We start from the raw sequence: 19,153 nt of genomic DNA, 5'->3' as shown, positions 1-19,153 counted from the left end.
TGATGAACAGTAGGAAGTCCTGACACTCTAAGGCCAGAGACGGCCCTGGGCAGGATCTGGAGGGGTAAGCGCTGAGGTCTCGTGTTCACCCTTCTTGTTGCTGAACCATTTGAAACAACTTCCCCTCCTGCCCAAATCCTTGTTCTTCAGAAACAGGCACAGGCTGCTGGGCCTGAGGGCCTCAGGGGTAATCAATCAATCAATCAATCGTATTTATTGAGCGCTTACTATGTGCAGAGCACTGTACTAAGCGCTTAGGAAGTACAAATTGGCATCACATAGAGACAGTCCCTACCCAACAGTGGGCTCACAGTCTAAAAATTGACCAACCCTGCCCTGGGCGGCTGTGAGACCTGCCTCCAGGGAGCATGTATATGTGTTTGTACATATTTATTACTCTATTTATTTTACTTGTACATATCTATTCTATTTATTTTGTTGGTATGTTTGGTTTTGTTCTGTCTCCCCCTTTTAGACTGTGAGCCCACTGTTGGGTAGGGACCGTCTCTATATGTTGCCAACTTGTACATCCCAAGCACTTACCATAGTGCTCTGCACACAGTAAGAGCTCAATAAATACAATTGATGATGATGATGATGATGATGATGAGCACAGACCTGACTGGCTGTCTTCTCTTCCCACCAGCCTCTAGGCCAGCCCCAAACTGCCCTCCCTCCCAGCCTGTCCCAGTACCAGCCCCCTGAGGAAGGGGCAAAGGAGAGGAGGACAAGGAGGGCATTTCCCCTATCTGTAATTGATTTTACTGCCTGTCTCTCCAACTAAGGAGAGGGCAGAGATCCTGCACTGTATTGCCCAAGTGCTTAGTACTGTGTTCTGCAACCAGTTCGTGCTTGATAATCAATCAATCAATCAATCAATCGTATTTATTGAGCACTTACTATGTGCAGAGCACTGTACTAAGCGCTTGGGAAGTACAAATTGGCAACACATAGAGACAGTCCCTACCCAACAGTGGGCTCACAGTCTAAAAGGGGGAGACAGAGAACAGAACCAAACATACCAACAAAATAAAATAGGATAGAAATGTACAAGTAAAATAAATAAATAGAGTAATAAATATGTACAACCATATATACATATATACATATATACATATATACAGGTGCTATGGGGAAGGGAAGGAGGTAAGATGGGGGGATGGAGAGGGGGACGACGAGGAGAGGAAGGAAGGGTCTCGATAAATACCACCGATTATTTGATTGGGGGGGGGGGGGGAGAGAGAAAAAGAGGAGGGGAGGAGAAAGGAGGAGGGAGGGAAGAGAGGGAGAAGAGGAGAAAGAGACAGGAGGGCCTGCCTGATGGCGGTACCTCAGAGGCACTCACACTTTGAGCAGCTCGATGGTGATGGGCAGGGACACGGCCCGGCCCAGGGAGGAGTTGTCCTCTCTGAGGCTGTCGCTGCTCTCGAAGAGCAGGGAATGGGCCCGGTGGGAGCCCTCCAGGGGCGGGGTGGCTGGCAGGGGGCTGCTCAGGGCCTGCTGGATGCGGATGTGCAGCGGGAGGTGTGCCAGGCGGGGCGGGCCGGGCAGCTGCTCCCCGAAGCCCAGCTCCGCCTTCCACTTGGGGACCTCCACAGCCTGGTCCTCCGACGGACGCTCGGGGGAGGGGGCCGGCTCCACCGACGGCACCTCTTGCGGAGCCTGGGGGTACGGGAGCGGGGCGCGTGGGGGCTCGGGAGATGTGTGGGCGGGCAGCGGTGGGGAAGGGGACGGAGGAGGGACTCGCGGCCCCGGGACGGAGACGGGCCTGCTGCCGCGCTCTCTCTCTCTCTGGTCGCTTGGGGCTCGCTGGGAGGTAGGGGCCGGGGCAGCCGGAAGCGGGGCTGGGGTGGCCGGGACGCCTCTCTTGGGCGGCAAGGGTGGAGACGGCTTGCAGAGCAGTGAGCCGCCAGGAACCGCTGGTAATCGTTCCGCTGGAAGGAGAAAGGTGCACCGTCAACCAGCCCCTCCGTCCCATCCCAGTGGCCTCCAACCTCCCTCCTCCAAAAGGCACCTCGGGCCACCCGCCGCCTGAACCCCACCCCAGCCTCCGTTCTCAAACCCATGTCCCAGCTTGCTCGTTGCTACTCAGCGATCTCAGATCCCGTCCCAGCTGTCCCACCACTGCAAAAGGGTGCCCCAGCTCAGAAAAAAGTTCCGGGGGGGGGGCATCTCGGGGACTCGCCCCCTCGGCGTGGGCCACCGTCCTGATCCCCCAGCCTGGCCCTCGCCTGAGGGGAGCTGGCCCGCTTCTGGCCAACCAGATTCCTAAAGCCAGATCACGGGATGGTGGAACAGAGACCACATAATAATAATAATAATAGTAATGGCATTTATTAAGCACTTACTATGTGCAAAGCACCGTTCTAAGCGCTGGGGAGGTTACGAGGTGACCAGGTTGTCCCACGGGGGGCTCACAATCTTAATCCCCATTTTACGGATGAGGTAACTGAGGCACGGAGAAGTTAGGTGACTTGCCCAAAGTCACACAGCTGACAACTGGCAGAGCCGGGATTCGAACCCATGACCTCTGACTCCAAAGCCCGGCCTCTTTCCACTGAGCCACGCTGCTTCCCCGACTGTGCTGCTGGCTTGCTGGGCGACCTGGGGCCAGCCCCCTCATCTCCCCGGCTTTCCGCCTGCCCTCTTCTTCTAGAGCTTCCCCTCTAGACTGTACGGTCCCTAGGGGCAGGGACCACGTCGGCTAATTCCGTTGTGTTGTACTCCCCCAGCACTCGGTACGCTCCTCTCCGTAAAAAGCACCTAGCAAGCGCTGGATAAATAAGCACTGCTCTAACTGCTCGACTGATTGATACGGCACCTCTGAGAGGCCTTGGGAAGCTAATGAAGTGATGGAGCGTGTCACTCTCATCAGTCAATTCTATCAATGACAGAATGAAGTGTGCCCAGCTCAGAGCGGTGGCGGTAACAGCTCTGCCAATTGTCAGCTGTGTGACTTTGGGCAAGTCACTTCACTTCTCTGTGCCTCAGTTACCCCATCTGTAAAATGGGGATGAAGACTGTGAGCCCCCCATGGGACAACCTGATCACCTTGTATCCTCCCCAGCGCTTAGAACAGTGCTTTGCACATAGTAAGCACTTAATAAATGCCATTAAATAAATAAATAAAATAACAGCAGCGATAACGTGAAGTCAGACAACTCCATCCTGTTTACTTCACCTGCAACTCGTCCTACTCTTGCTGAGTTCTAAACCGGTCTGTCCGGGTACCAGCCACCGCGGCCCACCCAGTGCCACCGGCGCCCGTGCCAAGTGAACACGCAGTCGTCTCCTTCAGCCAAGTCACTGGCAGAGACTACCACGGCCGGGGCGGCCTGGGCCCTCTCCCTTCGACTGACTCACCGCCAGCCCGCCCAGCCTGCTACGCCTGCTTAAACGAGGCCAGACGGGCGGGAGCGAAACGTTCACTGGCAGCCCTTTGGGAGCAAGCCAACACACCAGGCTCCATCCTCTCCTCCAGCCGGGACTCTCCGGGGCGCACGGGCCCGGTGTCAGCGGGGAGGAGGCAGCTTGCCAACCGAAGCCTGAGGGGGCTGAAGTCAGGGCCGCCTCAGGCAGCTCAGGGTCAAGATTCCTGCCACTCCGGGACCATCCCCGCGCTCGCAACTGCTGGGCTGGGGTCCCAGGAGGAAAACCCCCCACATGGCTAGGTGGGCCGGGAATGCAGTGAGATCCCCTGCCCTCCAAACCCCACCTGCCTGGCTGTCCGCTACCAGTCCATCCACCCACAGGGCATGGGAAACGAGTACCTGCAGCCCCGGCGGCATAATAGGTCTTGGGCCTACCCACTCCTGACAACTAGGGCCGGGGGTGGGGGTGAGGGACAGACCCCGAGCCCAGCACCCTCAGCCCGAGGGGCGTGAAACCCCGGGGCCACCCCCCGAGGCCCTGGCCAGATGCAGCCCTGAAGAAAGCCTGTGGCCGGTGGTCTCCACTCTGTTTCAGTTTCTGACCCCTCGGCGGCCCCTACCATCCTCCCCGGCCGCAGGCCGGGCCGGACGAAAGGGAGAATGGGACTCGCTCGTTTCGGGAGGCTCGGGGGATGCAGTTCCCTCACACAATGCTGCCGGGATGGGCAGCAGAGCCAGTGGGGGGGCACCTGAGGAGGGAAGCAGGGTCCATGGGGGAGTAGCCCGAAGCTGGGGAGGCCACAGGGCACGTATGGGATGGGGAGAGAGTGGCCTGTGTGAGACATTCACCGCCCCCCGCCAGCCAGGCTGGCAAGTCCATGCCCAAACCACCCCCAGATTCGGGCATTCCAAGTCCTGGCTGGCACCCCTCGGACACCCTGGGGGCGGGGGGAGGGTGTGAGGCGCATGGGATGGGGATTGGTTTAGGGATCGGAGGAAGGGCAGAATGAAAACTGTACAGTCTCTCTCGGCCCCTCCCCACAGGGTGGCCTGGAGGTCCCCGATCCTCATCGCCTTCTCCCTCCCAATAATAATAGTAATAAAAATGATGGCATTTGTTAAGCGCTTACTATGTGCAAAGCACTGTTCTAAGCGCTGGGGAGGATACAAGGTGATCAGGTTGTCCCAAGTGGGGCTCACAGTCTTCATCCCCATTTTACAGATGAGGTAACTGAGGCTCAGAGAAGTGAAGTGACTTGCCCAAGGTCACACGGCAGACATGTGGCGGAGCCGGGATTCAAACCCATGACCTCTGACTCCGAAGCCCGGGCTCTTTCCACTGAGCCACGCTGCTTCTGAGGCAGCCTCAAGGCAGCCTCGTTTCCCCTCAAGCCCACCCTGACGCAAGCTCCTGAAAGCACCAGACCCTGGCGGCCCGCGGCCTAGGGTGACTCCGGCATACCCAAATCGGGTGGCTCCAGCCCTCCCTGGCGCCACCCAAACTGAAAGCTCACCAGCTCCTGGACTCCCTTATATACTCTAGCGCCCTAGATGATAAACTTCTTGTGGGCAGGGACAGGTCTCCTTACCCCACTACTCTCAAGACTTTAATCCAGCTTTCTGTATCCAGGAGGCCCTCGACTGATTGACCGAACTGACCGTGGCAAGGGTGGGACAAACCAATTAGGTACTTTGGAGGGGTGATGGGCTCAGCAAGACTCCCTGAGCCCATCCCTCTCTTCAGGCCCCTCAGAGAGATGGGGATAACCTGCCCCCACACCATCGTGGGTGCCATCGGAAGCACCTACCGACGCTGGGGTTGCTGTTCCTGTTGGCCGGCTTTGGGGGAGGCACAGGGGGCTGCTTGGAGGGGGCCGTGAGCGGCAGGCTCGGGGTGGTGTTGGAAGGGGTGCAGGGAGGGGCGGCAGGCAGAGTCCGGGGGGCCGGGGTCGGGGCGGTGAGGCTTGAGGCAGCAGTGGTGGCAGCAGGCGCTGGGCAGGAGGTGGAAGACGATGAGGCAGAGGAGGCGGACGAGGAGGCAGACGAGGAGGTGGCCACGGGTCTCGGGGCGCTGCCCGCGGAGGGGGCGTCCTTCACTGGGCCGTCGCTCGTCTCATGAGAGGCGGACAAAGGTCTTTTGGGCAGGAGGAGAGGCTGCTTGGGGGCGTGCTCCAGTCCGGGCTCCACTTCGGAATTGGGCCGACTCCCAGACGAGCCTGGAAAGGGGCCCACGGTTTTTGGAGGAAGGAGTCTCGCCAGTCCGGTAGTATCACAGTAGGCTATGCCCGGGATGCTCGCTTCCCCAACCCACCCTTATCCCCAGTTCTTCTGCGGGGGGCAAGGAGAGGCGGCAATCAGGCACCACTGCCACGGGGCCGGCGGAAGACAGCAGCCCGCCAGAAGACTGGAGCCAGTCAATCCCATGCCACTCCCCATTGGGCTCCAACGCTCCGGTGTGGGCGGCACCGCCCCTCGAGCAAGACCCGCCAAGCCCACTCTGCCCTTCCCCTCACCTGGCCTTTTCCGTGGCTCCGGGGCTGGGCTGGGCTTCCTGAGGGTCACTGCCGCGGCAGCGTCATCTTCCAGCCGGCCCAGGGGGCCCAAGGGGACCATGTGGCCGTTCTTCACCGTGGTGGGGCCGAGCTTGCCCGAGTCCTCGCCGCCTGCCAGGAAGCAGAGGTGAGGGCCGAGATCCCGGGGGCGGAAGGATGGATGGATGGATGGAGAGACAGACACACATACACACGCGCGCGGGGCATTTTGTTGGGGAGAAAGAAAGAGCAGGCAAGTAGGAGAGGCGGCCACCAGTAAGGTCCCACCAGCCCTGTGCCAGCAGTGCCTCGCGATGACCGGACTGTGTGAGCTGGTCTCCCAGCTGGACCTACGAGCCTTGAACGGGAAGGAGTCCTGGGCGGACTCAGAATGACTTTTCGCCCCCAATAAACAAGCGACTGTCTGCTGGGCGGCTGGCCTCACTGGGTGAGGGAGGGGGTCATGGGCTAGTTTCTAGACTGTAAGCTCACTATGGGCAGGGAATGTATCCGTTATATTGTCATACTGTAATAATAATAATAATAATTGGCATTTGTTAAGCACTTACTATGTGCAAAGCACTGTTCTAAGCGCTGGGGAGGATACAGGGTGATCAGGTTGCCCCACGTGGGGCTCACAGTCTTAATCGCCATTTTACAGATGAGGTAACTGAGGCCCAGAGAAGTAAAGTGACTTGCCCAAGATCACACAGCAGACATATGGCGGAGTCGGGATTCAAACCCATGACCTCTGACTCCAAAGCCCGTGCTCTTCCCACTGAGCCACGCTGCTTCTCTGTACTCTGCGATGCACTTTAGTACATTGTAAGAGCTCAGTACATATGAATGACCGTCTGACCGACCTTCCGGGCACTTGATGCAGTGCACTGCACCCAAGGGGTGCTCAAAGCATATTCACCAGCGCTCTCTCTACGGGGCAATGGGGGAGATGGCCCCCACAGCTGGGTCCACTGGACTTCCAGACTTGCTCATCCTAAGTCTCTGAAAAAACCCAAGCTCTTCAAAGCCCGTCCCTTCCCAGTCAATCAATCGTATTTATTGAGCACTTATTGTGTGCAGAGCACTGTACTAAGCGCTTATTTGGCCTCATTTGGCCCCTTAAAATCCCTACCCCCATGCTCAAAATGAGATGCTGGCCCCTCTGCTTCTGCCTCTAGAATGCCTGGACCTGCCAGCGGACACCCGGCCCCTCGGTCTCAACCTCCAGCTGCTCCGAAAGGCTCTCCCTTCTAGTGTCGTTCTCCCTGGTGAGACTGTAAGCTCCTCGATGGCAGGTCTGCTAAACTCTACTGTTGTTCCTCCCTCCCCGCTACCAGTGGCACTGAGTACAGTACTCTGCACCCATTACACGCTCAATTCTATTGACTGAGTCAAGTGAGCCACATCCAGCTCTCCTTCCACCACCCCACCCCCAACCCACCCACAGGGAGTACTTGAATATAGGAGACCCCACCCAGCTCCTTCCCTATAAAAGGTGAGGAAAGGTGGCCAGTAAGTAGGAGAGCTGAGGAGGGCAAGAGTGATTTCTCATCTCTTTAAAAGAGCCAAACGCAAAGGAACTGAGTCACCCTCCTATTGGACCCATTTCCCTTCAGCACAGACAGGGCTTCCTGGAGCCTGAAACCAGTGTCCACTTCAAAGCGCCACAGGGTAGCCATCACCAAAGCCCCATGGGGGAGGTGGGGGAAAGGCCCCAAAGCCCCACGGTAGGGGTGTACTGCTCATTCCCAACTTACCCTGCTCGGAGTCTTCCAAAAGCACCCCCCTCTTGACCAGCTCTTCTCTCGGCTTCCGCATGGAGATCTTCCTCTCTAAAACTGAGAACAAATTGGAAAACCACTCACGGATGAGGACGGGGTTCAGTGTGCTTCTTCAGTTGCTGGAGCCTCGTCTGGAAGAATGCGGGGGCTCGCGTTCCTCTTTGCAGGAGGAATGGGAGAAGGAGAGGAAGAGGAAGCGGCAGACAGGGGAATGGCTGTGGGGTGGCTGATGGCGGGGAAGGGGGTGACACCTAGGCAATGCGCCCTGGGCCGGACTCCCGCTCCGAGAAGAACCATTTCTACAGCTTTCTGGATTCTACGCCTCGGACTCTCAAGGAGGGGTTTCCAGGGCCCCTGGCTGGAAGCCATGCACCTGAGCTGGGTAAAAAGAGCAATGTGAAAGGGCCAAGCCTGGGGGCCAGCTCTGGGACTTCTGGCCGGCTGTGGCAGCAGCCGCGGTCCCCTCGGGAGTAAATTCAGATTCCTTATTGCTTGCATCCTGCTAAGGAAGTAGAAGGGGGGGGCAGAGGGAAGACAGTGGAAAGCAAATAGAGAGAGCACTGGGGGTCACTCCTCCGATGATAAACGAGAGGCTGAGGGGCCCCACGCCATACTGGGGGGTCCTACCTTCCGAAGTCTCCTTGAACTTGTCACTCCGTTTTTTCCGCCATTTCCACGGCTTGAAGATCTTGCCGAAGCCGGAGAACTTGCTCTTCCTCTTGGTGGGCGGCGTGGTGTCCCCCGACTCCCCGCCGTCCACGCCCATGCCCAGCTCCGGCCGGGGTCGGTCAGCTTCCTCCCCTATAGTGGAGAGAGAGCGAGAACGGTCAGCGGTGACCTAGCCCATGGCAGCGAGGCCCAAGGGTTGGCACAGATTGGATGCCCATGCCCTCCCCTGCTCGAGGCCTGTCCCGGCTGCAAATGGGCGGGACTGAGCCAAGCGAGGGAGCCCTCCCGGGGCACGGGCCATCGGTCCCATGCGATCGCTGGGGAGACATTCTCGAGCCAGGTTATGGGCACGGCCCACACGGGCAGGCCCTTCTAGCCATTGAGCCCCACCGGCTCACGCAGACGTTGTGTAAGCAGGACACAACCGGAGCAAGCTTCCGTTCCTGGAAGGAGGGGGTGGCCAAGGAGAGAGGAGAGGGCAGTGGGAAGAAGGCAGGAAGATCCCCACCTGAGATTGGGCAGAAACACTCTCAGAGGAAGCTATGCCCAACATCCAGGGCCCAGATCTGGGTGGCAGAGGTGGAGGCCATGCTGGCTCCAATGACAGACTCTCATGGAAATGGGGAGGCCTGAAAGCGTGCGGCGAGGGAAGATTCATACGGCGGCTCAGCTCCCTAGCCAAACGTTTGGAAGAATTCTCACTGCTGGGGGCAGAGGCCGTGAACAGAGAAGAGGGAAGAACAGGATCCCGCCCATGCTCCCTACCAGAGGCAAGCAGGAAGGGAGACCAGACTCACAGTCCTAAACTTCCGGGCCTAACTTTGGCCGCTGGCCCACGTGAGCTCCAGTTTTCCTTGTCCTCTGACAGAAAAGCAGCTATCTGTTGCCCCAGCCACATCACTGCCCTGTGGCCAGTATCCCAAGACCCAAGCACTCGGAGATGGGCTCCAGCCCTGACCCGAGGAACTCCCGAACCCCTGAGCCAGGTCTGCCTAGCCTGTCTCCGCACTCGTACAACCTTTCTGCAGATGTTGGTTCTGTGCCGCTGCCCCATCGAGCCGCAGAAGACGGAGGCACGGGTGCACTGCCAGGCGACTGACTTATTTAGAGGGCAACCACCCATCGCAGCCACTGAAGCCGCTGCAGTTCTATTTCCCTCCGGTGATGAGGGTGATGAGGATGATGAGGGTCGCCTGTCCCGCCATCGACCCCCAGCCCACGTCATCCCCCGGGCCTGGAATGCCCTCCCTCTGCCCATCCGCCAAGCTAGCTCTCTTTCTCCCTTCAAGGCCCTGCTGAGAGCTCACCTCCTCCAGGAGGCCTTCCCACCCTGAGCCCCTTCCTTCCTCTCCCCCTCGTCCCCCTCTCCATCCCCCCCATCTTACCTCCTTCCCTTCCCCACAGCATCTGTATATATGTATATATGTTTGTACATATTTATTACTCGATTTATTTATTTATTTATTTTACTTGTACATATCTATTCTATTTATTTTATTTTGTTAGTATGTTTGGTTTTGTTCTCTGTCTCCCCCTTTTAGACTGTGAGCCCAATGTTGGGTAGGGACTGTCTCTATATGTTGCCAATTTGTACTTCCCAAGCGCTTGGTACAGTGCTCTGCACATAGTAAGCGCTCAATAAATACGATTGATTGATTGATTGATTGATTGATAGTACAACTGATTAATTGCCTGAAAGGGGCTGGGGGACAGACCCGATTTAAATTCCTCTCTGGGCAAGTCCAACCGTGACCCAAGCTGAACTCGGGACAAACGTGGCAGAGACGCTAGATATTTCCCTGCACTCCACTCACTTCCCCACATGCCCCCCAGAAGACTGCTTTCTAAATCAAAGCCAGAACGAGCTGAGCCTCAAAGTGTCGCCAACTTCTGCCCACCCTCCAGAGATCCTCTTCCCTCCCCACGAGCTGTGCTCTTCCCCACCCCGCTCCCGTGATTCCAAAGCCCCTCTGACCCTCCCTGCCAAGGACTTCCCAATCCACCGTAGTCCCGGCCCCAGCCCCACGCAGTCCAGGTTCCCGTACCTCCCAGCTCAGCCCCACTCCGAGATGGTTCTCTGGCCCTGCCCAAGACCAGTGGCATCTGTGGAAGACACTCCAGGAGCACCGTCGGTGGCTCTGTGGGAGGGGAGCGCCCAACACCCAAGCAGAGCCTCTTCCTCTAGGGCAGGAGGAGTGGAGGCGTGCTGGGGGCCAGCTGATGGTTGACAAACTGACCCTAGACCCCACTGGACCCTTACCCCTCATGCCTACCAGGAAAAGGGCCTGGCTCTGGCATGGGGGCCGATTTGCCCGGAGCAACCAAATGCCCCAGCAGAGGGAGGGCATCTTGGGCACTCAGAGACGAGGCCGTGGGTTCTTGGGGACACAGCAAGGGAGCCCACCGGGTCAGAACGCTCGGAGCTGACCCTGGCCCGTTGGCACCCTCCTCCGTCCTTCTGTCTGCGGAGGGAGACCAAGTACATCAGTCGGAGGAAGCGTGGCAGGGGACCGGACCGCCTCTCGCCCCGGCCTTCCCAGGAATGGAACCACTGAGAGGGCCCCGGGGGCCCGGAGGGGAAGCCGAGCTCCTCGGGGTGGGGCCCCACGACTGAAGATGGCGGATACTGGTCTCAGGCAGGTGGGAGGAGAGAAGGAAAGAGTCGGGGCGGAGAACACCAACCTACTTATAAACATGATGGCTGCTAGCAGGGGAGACTATATATATAGCATATATATATATATACACACACACACACAAACACACACACATATATATGTGTGCGTAATATATATATACATATGTATATATGTATATATACATATATATGCACATATGTGTGTATAATATATATACAGACATATACACACATATATGTATATATGTATGTATATATACATATATATGCATATGTGTGTATAGTATATATATACAGACATATATATGCACATATATACATATATATGCATGTATGTGTGTATAGTATATACAGACACACACACATATATGTATATATATGTATATATGTGCATATATATATGTCTGTATATATATACTATACACACATATATGTATATATGTATGTATATATACATATATATGCATATGTGTGTATAGTATATATATACAGACATATATATGCACATATATACATATATATGCATGTATGTGTGTGTATAGTATATACAGACATATACACACATATATGTATATATGTATGTATATATACATATATATGCATGTGTGTGTCTAGTATATATATACATAGACATATATATACACACATACACCTGTATATATGTTTATATGTATATGTATATATATACATACACCTGTATATATGTTTATATTTATATGTATATATGTTTGTATGTATTTCTTACTCTATTTTATTTGTACATATTTATTCTATTTATTTTATTTTGTTAATACGTTGTGTTTTGTTGTCTGTCTCCCCCTTCTAGACTGGGAGCCCGCCGTTGGGTAGGGACCGTCTCTAGATGTTGCCAGCTTGGACTTCCCAAGTGCTCTGCACACAGTAAGCGCTCAATAAATACGACTGAATGAATGAATGAATGAGCCCCTCAGCCTCCTTGGCTCCTTCGGCCAGGGTCTTGCCTCCAAGGCGTCGGCTGCCAAAGAAGAGTGGGCCGCTGCTGTTTGCTCCGGGTGTCCCCCTCCCACCGATGGACTGCGCAGGCGCTGGCCGCCCAGGTAGACTCCAGTGGGCTCCGGGCTTGCAGGCTGCAGGACAAATCGGACTCACCCTCAGCCCACTCACCAAGTCAAGACACGCTGGTCGCGCGTGGGTGACTACAAGGGAGGGGCCCCCGCCGCCGCTCCCAGGCCCAGTAGCCAACTCGCTGGCCGGGCCCTACCTGACAGGGTGGGGAGGGTTCGACCAAGAGAGGCTTACAAGCAGCCCCTGGATCAGTCCCCCCCTTTTTTTTATGGCATTTATTAAGCGCTTGCTATGTGCACAGCACTGTTCTGAGCGCTGGGGAGGTTACAAGGTGATCAGGTTGTCCCACGGGGGGCTCACAGTCTTCATCCCCATTTTACAGATGAGGTCACTGAAGCCTAGAGAAGTCAAGTGACTTGCTCAAAGTCACACAGCTGACAACTGGCGGAGCCGGGATTTGAACCCATGACCTCTGACTCCAAAGCCTGGCCCCTTTCCACTGAGCCTCGGAATGGGGGTGGGTGGTGGGTGGGGAGGGTGTCAGACATTTGCCTCAGGCAAAGGACACTCTAGGACGTTGCGCTGTTGAACCTCTCCCCCACAACACACACCTCACCATTCTCCCACAAGCCAACCTGCACACTTGACTCCTCCAACGCCAACCTTCTCGCTGTCGTACCTCGATCTCATCTATCTAGCTACCGACCCCTCGCCCTCGTCCTGCCTCTGGCCCGGAGCGCCTTCCCCCCTCATATCCGCCAGACAATTCCTCTCCCCCACTAGGAGCAGCAGCTTGGCTCACTGGAAAAAGCCCGGGCTTTGGAGTCAGAGGTCATGGGTTCAAATCCCGGCTCTGCCACTTGTCAGCTGTGTGACTTTGGGCAAGTCACTTCACTGCTCTGCGCCTCAGTTACCTCATCTGTAAAATGGGGATTGACTGTGAGCCCCCCGTGGGGCAACCTGATCACCTTGTAACCTCCCCAGTGCTTAGAACAGTGCTTTGCACATAGTAAGTGCTTAATAAATGCTATAAAAAAAGCCTTATTGAAGGCATTTCTCCTCCAAGAGGCCTTCCCTGACTAAGCTCTCCATCCCTCTTCTCCCACTCCCTTCTGTGTCACCCTTTCTCCCTTTATTCGACCTTCCTCCCAGTCCCACAGTGCTTACCTATATATCTGTACTTTATTTAATATCATCATCATCAATCATATTTATTGAGCGCTTACTGTGTGCAGAGCACCGTACTAAGCGCTTGGGAAGTACAAGTTGGCAACATATAGAGACAGTCCCTACCCAATAGTGGGCTCACAGTCTCTGCCTCCCCCCGCTCTTAAGACTATAAGTTCACTGTGTCCAGAGAATTTGTCTACTTATTGTTATACTGTACTCTCACAAGCTCTTAGTACAGTGCTCTGCACATAGAAAGTGCTCAATAAATATGATTGACCGACTGACTGACCCCAACTCCGAGCCGGAGGGGAGCAAGTCCGCAGGCTGGCGGACCTCAAACTGGCCCACACGCAGGCCGGACAGCTTCCCCTTCCCGAGCACGCCAAAGACCAGTAGTTGGGACGAAAACGGCAGAATTGCATTTCCCCAAATAGTGTGGGCGGCCAGGGGACACGAGGTGGAGGAAGGGCCCGGCCAAGGCCTCAGTTTTCAGTTTCTGGAAACCCCCAGCCTGGGGGGCTGGTTACTGATGCTTTTGCTGTCAAAGCATCACGTTCGGGAACTAAAACTCTCCATCGACGCTATTTTGTCTGCCTGCTTATCTCTCTGGGAAGTGCCCTCCCACCCCAGGCCAGGGCCCAGCCACAATCCGGAGAAAGCCCTGGGCTGCTGGCCCGTTCACTCCTTCCCTCAGCTCAGGCTGCTTCCAGTCCTTTAGACTGCAAGCCCACTGTTGGGTAGGGACTGTCTCTATGTGTTGCCAACTTGTACTTCCCAAGCGCTTAGTCCAGTGCTCTGCACACAGCAAGCGCTCAATAAATACGATTGATGACGATGATGGAGCTGGAGCAGGTCACAGGGGAGAGGGTGGGTGTCAATGAGCGGCCAACCTTGGCTGGTGTAGGTACCCTTATTCACTCCTTCCTCAGCCCCAAAGCATTCAAGTACATATCTGTAATTCATTCATTTATATTAACGTCTGTTTCCCCCCACCTCTGGACTGTAAGCCTGTTGTGGGCACAAAGTGTGTCTACCAACTCTGTTATATTGTATTCTCTCAAGTGCTTAGTACAGCTCTCTAGGGCGGAAGAAGGGTGGAGGGGCAGCCATCAAAAGCACTTAATATTAATTGTGGTATTTGTTAAGCGCTTACTATGTGCCCCCTCCTTCCTCTCCCCCTCAGCCTTACCTCCTCCCCTCCCCACAGCACCTGTATATATGTTTGTACGTATTTATTACTCTATTTTACTTGTACATATTTATTCTATTTATTTTATTTTGTTAATATGTTTTGTTGTCTGTCTCCCCCTTCTAGACTGTGAGCCGCAGGAGGATAAAGAGAACAAGGACCAGGAGGCCTCCTCCAGGAGGCCTTCCCAGGCTGAGCCCGCTCCTTCCTCTCCCCCTCGTCCCCCTCTCCATCCCCCGTCTTACCTCCTTCCCTTCCCCACAGCACTTGTATATATGTTTGTACATATTTATTACTCTATTTATTTATTTTACTTGTACATATCTATTCTATTTATTTTATTTTGTTAACATGTTTGGCTTTGTTCTCTGTCTCCCCCTTCTAGACTGTGAGCCCACTGTTGGGTAGGGACCGTCTCTATATGTTGCCAACTTGGACTTCCCAAGCGCTTAGTACAGTGCTCTACACACTCAATAAATACGATTGATTGATTGAGCCCGCTGTTGGGTAGGGACCATCTCTATATGTTGCCAACTTGTGCTTCCCAAGCGCTTAGTCCAGTGCTCTGCACACAGTAAGCGCTCAATGAAAGTACAACGGATTGACTGACTGATCAGGGACTCCCTGGATCTCCAGGAGGAGTGTGGATGTCAGGCTGTATTTGGGAGAGAACCCTCACATCCCACTTGCCCAGCCGGATGCAGGGAAAACCAGGTGGAATACACCAGCTGTGGCTCTGCGGTCATGTGGTCCAAAAAAACACAACTTTCGCTTAGAGTCACGTGGCCACGGGCAACCAGAGGAACGTGTTCCAGGGCTGAAGGCTCGGGGCGACGGTGGGAGAGACAAGCTGACGACGAAATCACAGTTTGGCGTCTCCTGTGCTGGCAGGCCTGGGCGCCCGGCCTGCTGCCCGCACGGTCGAAACCCAGGCTCCTGGCTGTGCACTCCCTTCCCAATCTTTCCCGGCGAGGAATGTTTTTTCCCCCCCCCGGCTCGGACGAGGTCCGCCAGGGCCTGCAGCGGGGCACTGAGCTGAAGTCTGGTCCACAGCTCCAGGTGCCGTGCATGGCCGATTAAGTGAGTTTGGAGACCCTGGGCAGTTAAATTCAGCTGACCTGCTGTTAATACTACTACTATCAATCAATCAATCGTATTTATTGAGCGCTTACTATGTGCAGAGCACTGTACTAAGCGCTTGGGAAGTACAAATTGGCAACATATAGAGACAGTCCCTAATAATAATAATAATGACATTTGTTAAGCGCTTACTATGTGCAAAGCACTGTTCTAAGTGCTGGGGAGGTTACAAGGCTATCAAGTTGTCCCACGGGGGGCTCACAGTCTTAATCCCCCATTTTACAGATGAGGGAACTGAGGCACAGAGAAGTTAAGTGACTTGCCCAAAGTCACCCAGCTGACAATTGGCGGAGTCGGGATTTGAACCCATGACCTCCGACTCCAAAGCCTGCGCTCTTTCCACTGAGCCACGCTGCTTCCCTACCCAACAGTGGGCTCACAGTCTAAAAGGGGGAGACAGAGAACAAAACCAAACATACTAACAAAATAAAATAAAATAAATAGAATAGATATGTACAAGTAAAATAAATAAATAAATAGAGTAATAAACATGTACAAACATATATACATATATACAGGTGCTGTGGGGAAGGGAAGGAGGTAAGATGGGGATGGAAAGGGGGGCGAGGGGGAGAGAAAGGAAGGGGCTCAGTCTGGGAAGGCCTCTTGGAGGAGGTGAGCTCTCAGCAGGGCCTTGAAGGGAGGAAGAGAGCTAGCTTGGCGGATGGGCAGAGGGATTTGGGGGCATTCCAGGCCCGGGGGATGACGTGGGCCGGGGGTCGATGGCGGGACAGACGAGAACGAGGTACGGTGAGGAGATTAGCGGCGGAGGAGCGGAGGGTGCCGGCTGGGCTGGAGAAGGAGAGAAGGGAGGTGAGGTAGGAGGGGGCGAGGTGATGGTGATGGAGTAGTACTACTACTACTAATAATAATGATGATATTTATTAAGCGCTTACTATGTACCAAGCACTGTTCTAAGCACTGGGTGGTGGTGGGGAATACAACGTAATCAGATTGTCCCACGTGGGATTCACAGTCTTAATCCCCATTTTACAGATGAGGTAAAGTCACACAGCTGACAAGAGGCAGAGCTGGGATGAGAACCCATGACCTACGACTATGACTGCCCTATGACTCCAAGCCCGTGCTCTTTCCACTGAGCCACGCTGCTTCTCTAATAATAATGGTCATCATCATCATTGATCGTATTTATTGAGCGCTTACTGTGTGCAGAGTACTGTACTAAGCGCTTGGGAAGTACAAGTAGGCAACATCTAGAGACAGTCCCTACCCAACAGTGGGCTCACAGTCTAAAAGGGGGAGACAGAGAACAAAACCAAACATACTAACACAATAAAATAAATAGAATACATTTGTTAAACACTTTCTACGACTATGACTGACCTCTGACTCCAAGCCCGTGCTCTTTCCACTGAGCCACGCTGCTTCTCTTATAACAATGGTCATGGTATTTGTTAAACACTTTCGAGGTGTCAAGCACTGTTCTAAGCACTGGGATAGACGGACGCTTTTCATGCTGGACACAGTCCCTGTCCCACATGGGCTCATTCTTAATCCCCATTTCACAGATGAGGTAATTGAGAAAGAGAAGCTAAGTGACTTGCCCGAGGTCACTCAGCAGACAAGAAGCGGAACTGGGATTAGAAACCAGGTCCTTCTGATTTCCAGGACTGGGATCTATCCATTAGGCCATGCTGTTTCCGGTACCGCCGCGTCCGTCCCCTCTCGCTTCCTGGAGGAAAGCTGCTAGAACCAACAACGAAAGGAACTACCGCTCCTCCCCCATCACCTCCCCATTGTCCTTCTCCTCAACTACACGCTCCTCCCATTCGGCGCCAGACTTTCTGCCATCAGCTCGCCCCGGTTTACCTAGCTAATAATTGCGGTATTTGTTAAGCGCTTATTTTGTGCCAACCACGGTACCAAGCCCTGGGGTAGATGCAAGATAAACAGCTCCGACGCAGTCCCTGTCCCAAATGGGGCTCACAGTCTACGTAGGAGGGAGAGAGCAGATATCTGATTCCCATTTTACAGATGAGGACACAAAGGCCCAGAGAAGGGAAGTGACTCACCCAAGGTCACACGCCAGGGAAGAGGCAGATCCGGTGTTCGTAGCCAGGCCTTCTAACTCTCAGGCCACGCTGCTTTCCTGTGTCCTCATCACTGGCTATTTGCAGGCTCACTCTCTTCATTCCTCCCAAGTCAACCCTCAAACCTGCCTCTCTGTCACCTCTCCCAACACCATCCCCTCAAGACTTATGCTGTTTCCTGAGTCTCGAACTCCCTCCCCACCCTGATCCAACAGACCTCCTCACCTTCAATACCTTCCTAAGCATCCCACATCCTGCGAAAAGCCACCCCCAATTAACTCCCAACCCATCAGGCATGTTTGTTTACCTACATCCTCCCTCGGCACTTACCCACGTATGATCAATTGGCCAGTCAATTTATTTATGCTACTTACTGTCTGTAGAAATCTTTTTCTGTCTCCTCCATTAGACTGGAAGCTTCTTGTGGGCATGGAAAGCATCTCGTACTTCTGTTCTACTTTCCCACATCATCATCATCATCAATCGTATTTATTGAGTGCTTACTGTGTGCAGAGCACTGTACTAAGCGCTTGGGAAGTACAAATTGGCAACATATAGAGACAGTCCCTGCCCAACAGTGGGCTCACAGTCTAAAAGGGGGAGACAGAGAACAAAACCAAACATACTAACAAAATAAAATCAATAGAATAGATATGTACAAGTAAAATAAATAGAGTAATAAATATGTACAAACATATATACATATATACAGGTGCTGTGGGGAAGGGAAGGAGGTAAGATCGGGGGGATGGAGAGGGGGACGAGGGGGAGAGGAGGGAAGGGCCTCAGTCTGGGATGTTCAGTATAGTGCCCGGCACCCAGTGGGTGCTCAAATACCTTGACGACAACTATTCATTCATTCAATTCAATCGTATTTACTGAGCGCTTACTATGTGCAGAGCACCGTACTATGCTACTACTACAGCTACTACATCGCCACGAGGGGTCTGGGCAGCCCTGAATCCCTCGCCGAAAATTGGTTTTATATCCAGAATTTCTTAGGTGGAGTAAGACCCCCATGGTTTGCCGGGAACTCTGCATTAGCCAGGCAAATCTTGGCGCATTCATGTAGCTCCAGACAGAATCCAGAGCACCTACCAAGAGTCCAGAGTGGTCACGTTGCTCCAGGTCTAGAGCCCAAAACACTCGTCAGGAGGCTCATCTTTCCAATCCTTAATCGTCCTCCTTGTCCAACTGTGGGCAGGGGCCGGCTCCCCTCATGGCACACCGCTGCTCACGGTCACAGCTGCCCACCTGGGACCTGAGTCCCAAGAAGGGAGGCCCATGCCCATTTCCACAGTTAAGGGATTGGGTCTAATCGGCTGGGCTGACAACCCTGGCTGGCCGTTGCCCTCTGAAAGAGTCGCAGTTTGTGGGCAGAATCATGTCCTGTGGGACAGCCGGAGAAACGCCCAGGACCTAGGCTGCCAGCCTGGCTGTGAATGGACGATGAGCCCTTGGGATCTGGGGCATGCCCAAGGCAGCAGCAGGGTAGTGGCCCCCTTGGGTCACAGCTGAGAAGGGGAGGGCCGGGGCCTGTGAGCAGACTGAGACAGAGCCATGGCAAGC

At 54.3% G+C, this 19,153-nt stretch overlaps 1 protein-coding gene across 3 annotated transcripts in view; it reads right to left on the bottom strand.

The window, feature by feature from the left end:
• The window catches only part of PHACTR4 (phosphatase and actin regulator 4), a 62,113-nt gene that overhangs the window by 11,055 nt on the left and 31,905 nt on the right, over positions 1-19,153 (bottom strand). For all 3 annotated transcript variants that reach the window (XM_038758196.1, XM_038758195.1, XM_038758194.1), the window contains 5 exons: positions 8,311-8,484; positions 7,660-7,740; positions 5,885-6,034; positions 5,180-5,587; positions 1,346-1,934 (listed from right to left, as the gene is read on the bottom strand). In XM_038758196.1, coding sequence (XP_038614124.1) covers positions 1,346-1,934; positions 5,180-5,587; positions 5,885-6,034; positions 7,660-7,740; positions 8,311-8,449 — 1,367 coding nt within the window. In that variant the 5' untranslated portion in view covers positions 8,450-8,484. The remainder of the gene's footprint in view (positions 1-1,345; positions 1,935-5,179; positions 5,588-5,884; positions 6,035-7,659; positions 7,741-8,310; positions 8,485-19,153) is intronic.

This window comes from Tachyglossus aculeatus, chromosome 16 (genome assembly GCF_015852505.1).
Source record: "Tachyglossus aculeatus isolate mTacAcu1 chromosome 16, mTacAcu1.pri, whole genome shotgun sequence".
In the NCBI taxonomy this organism is placed as follows: Eukaryota; Metazoa; Chordata; class Mammalia; order Monotremata; family Tachyglossidae; genus Tachyglossus; species Tachyglossus aculeatus.
This window is presented reverse-complemented; position numbering and strand designations above follow the sequence as displayed.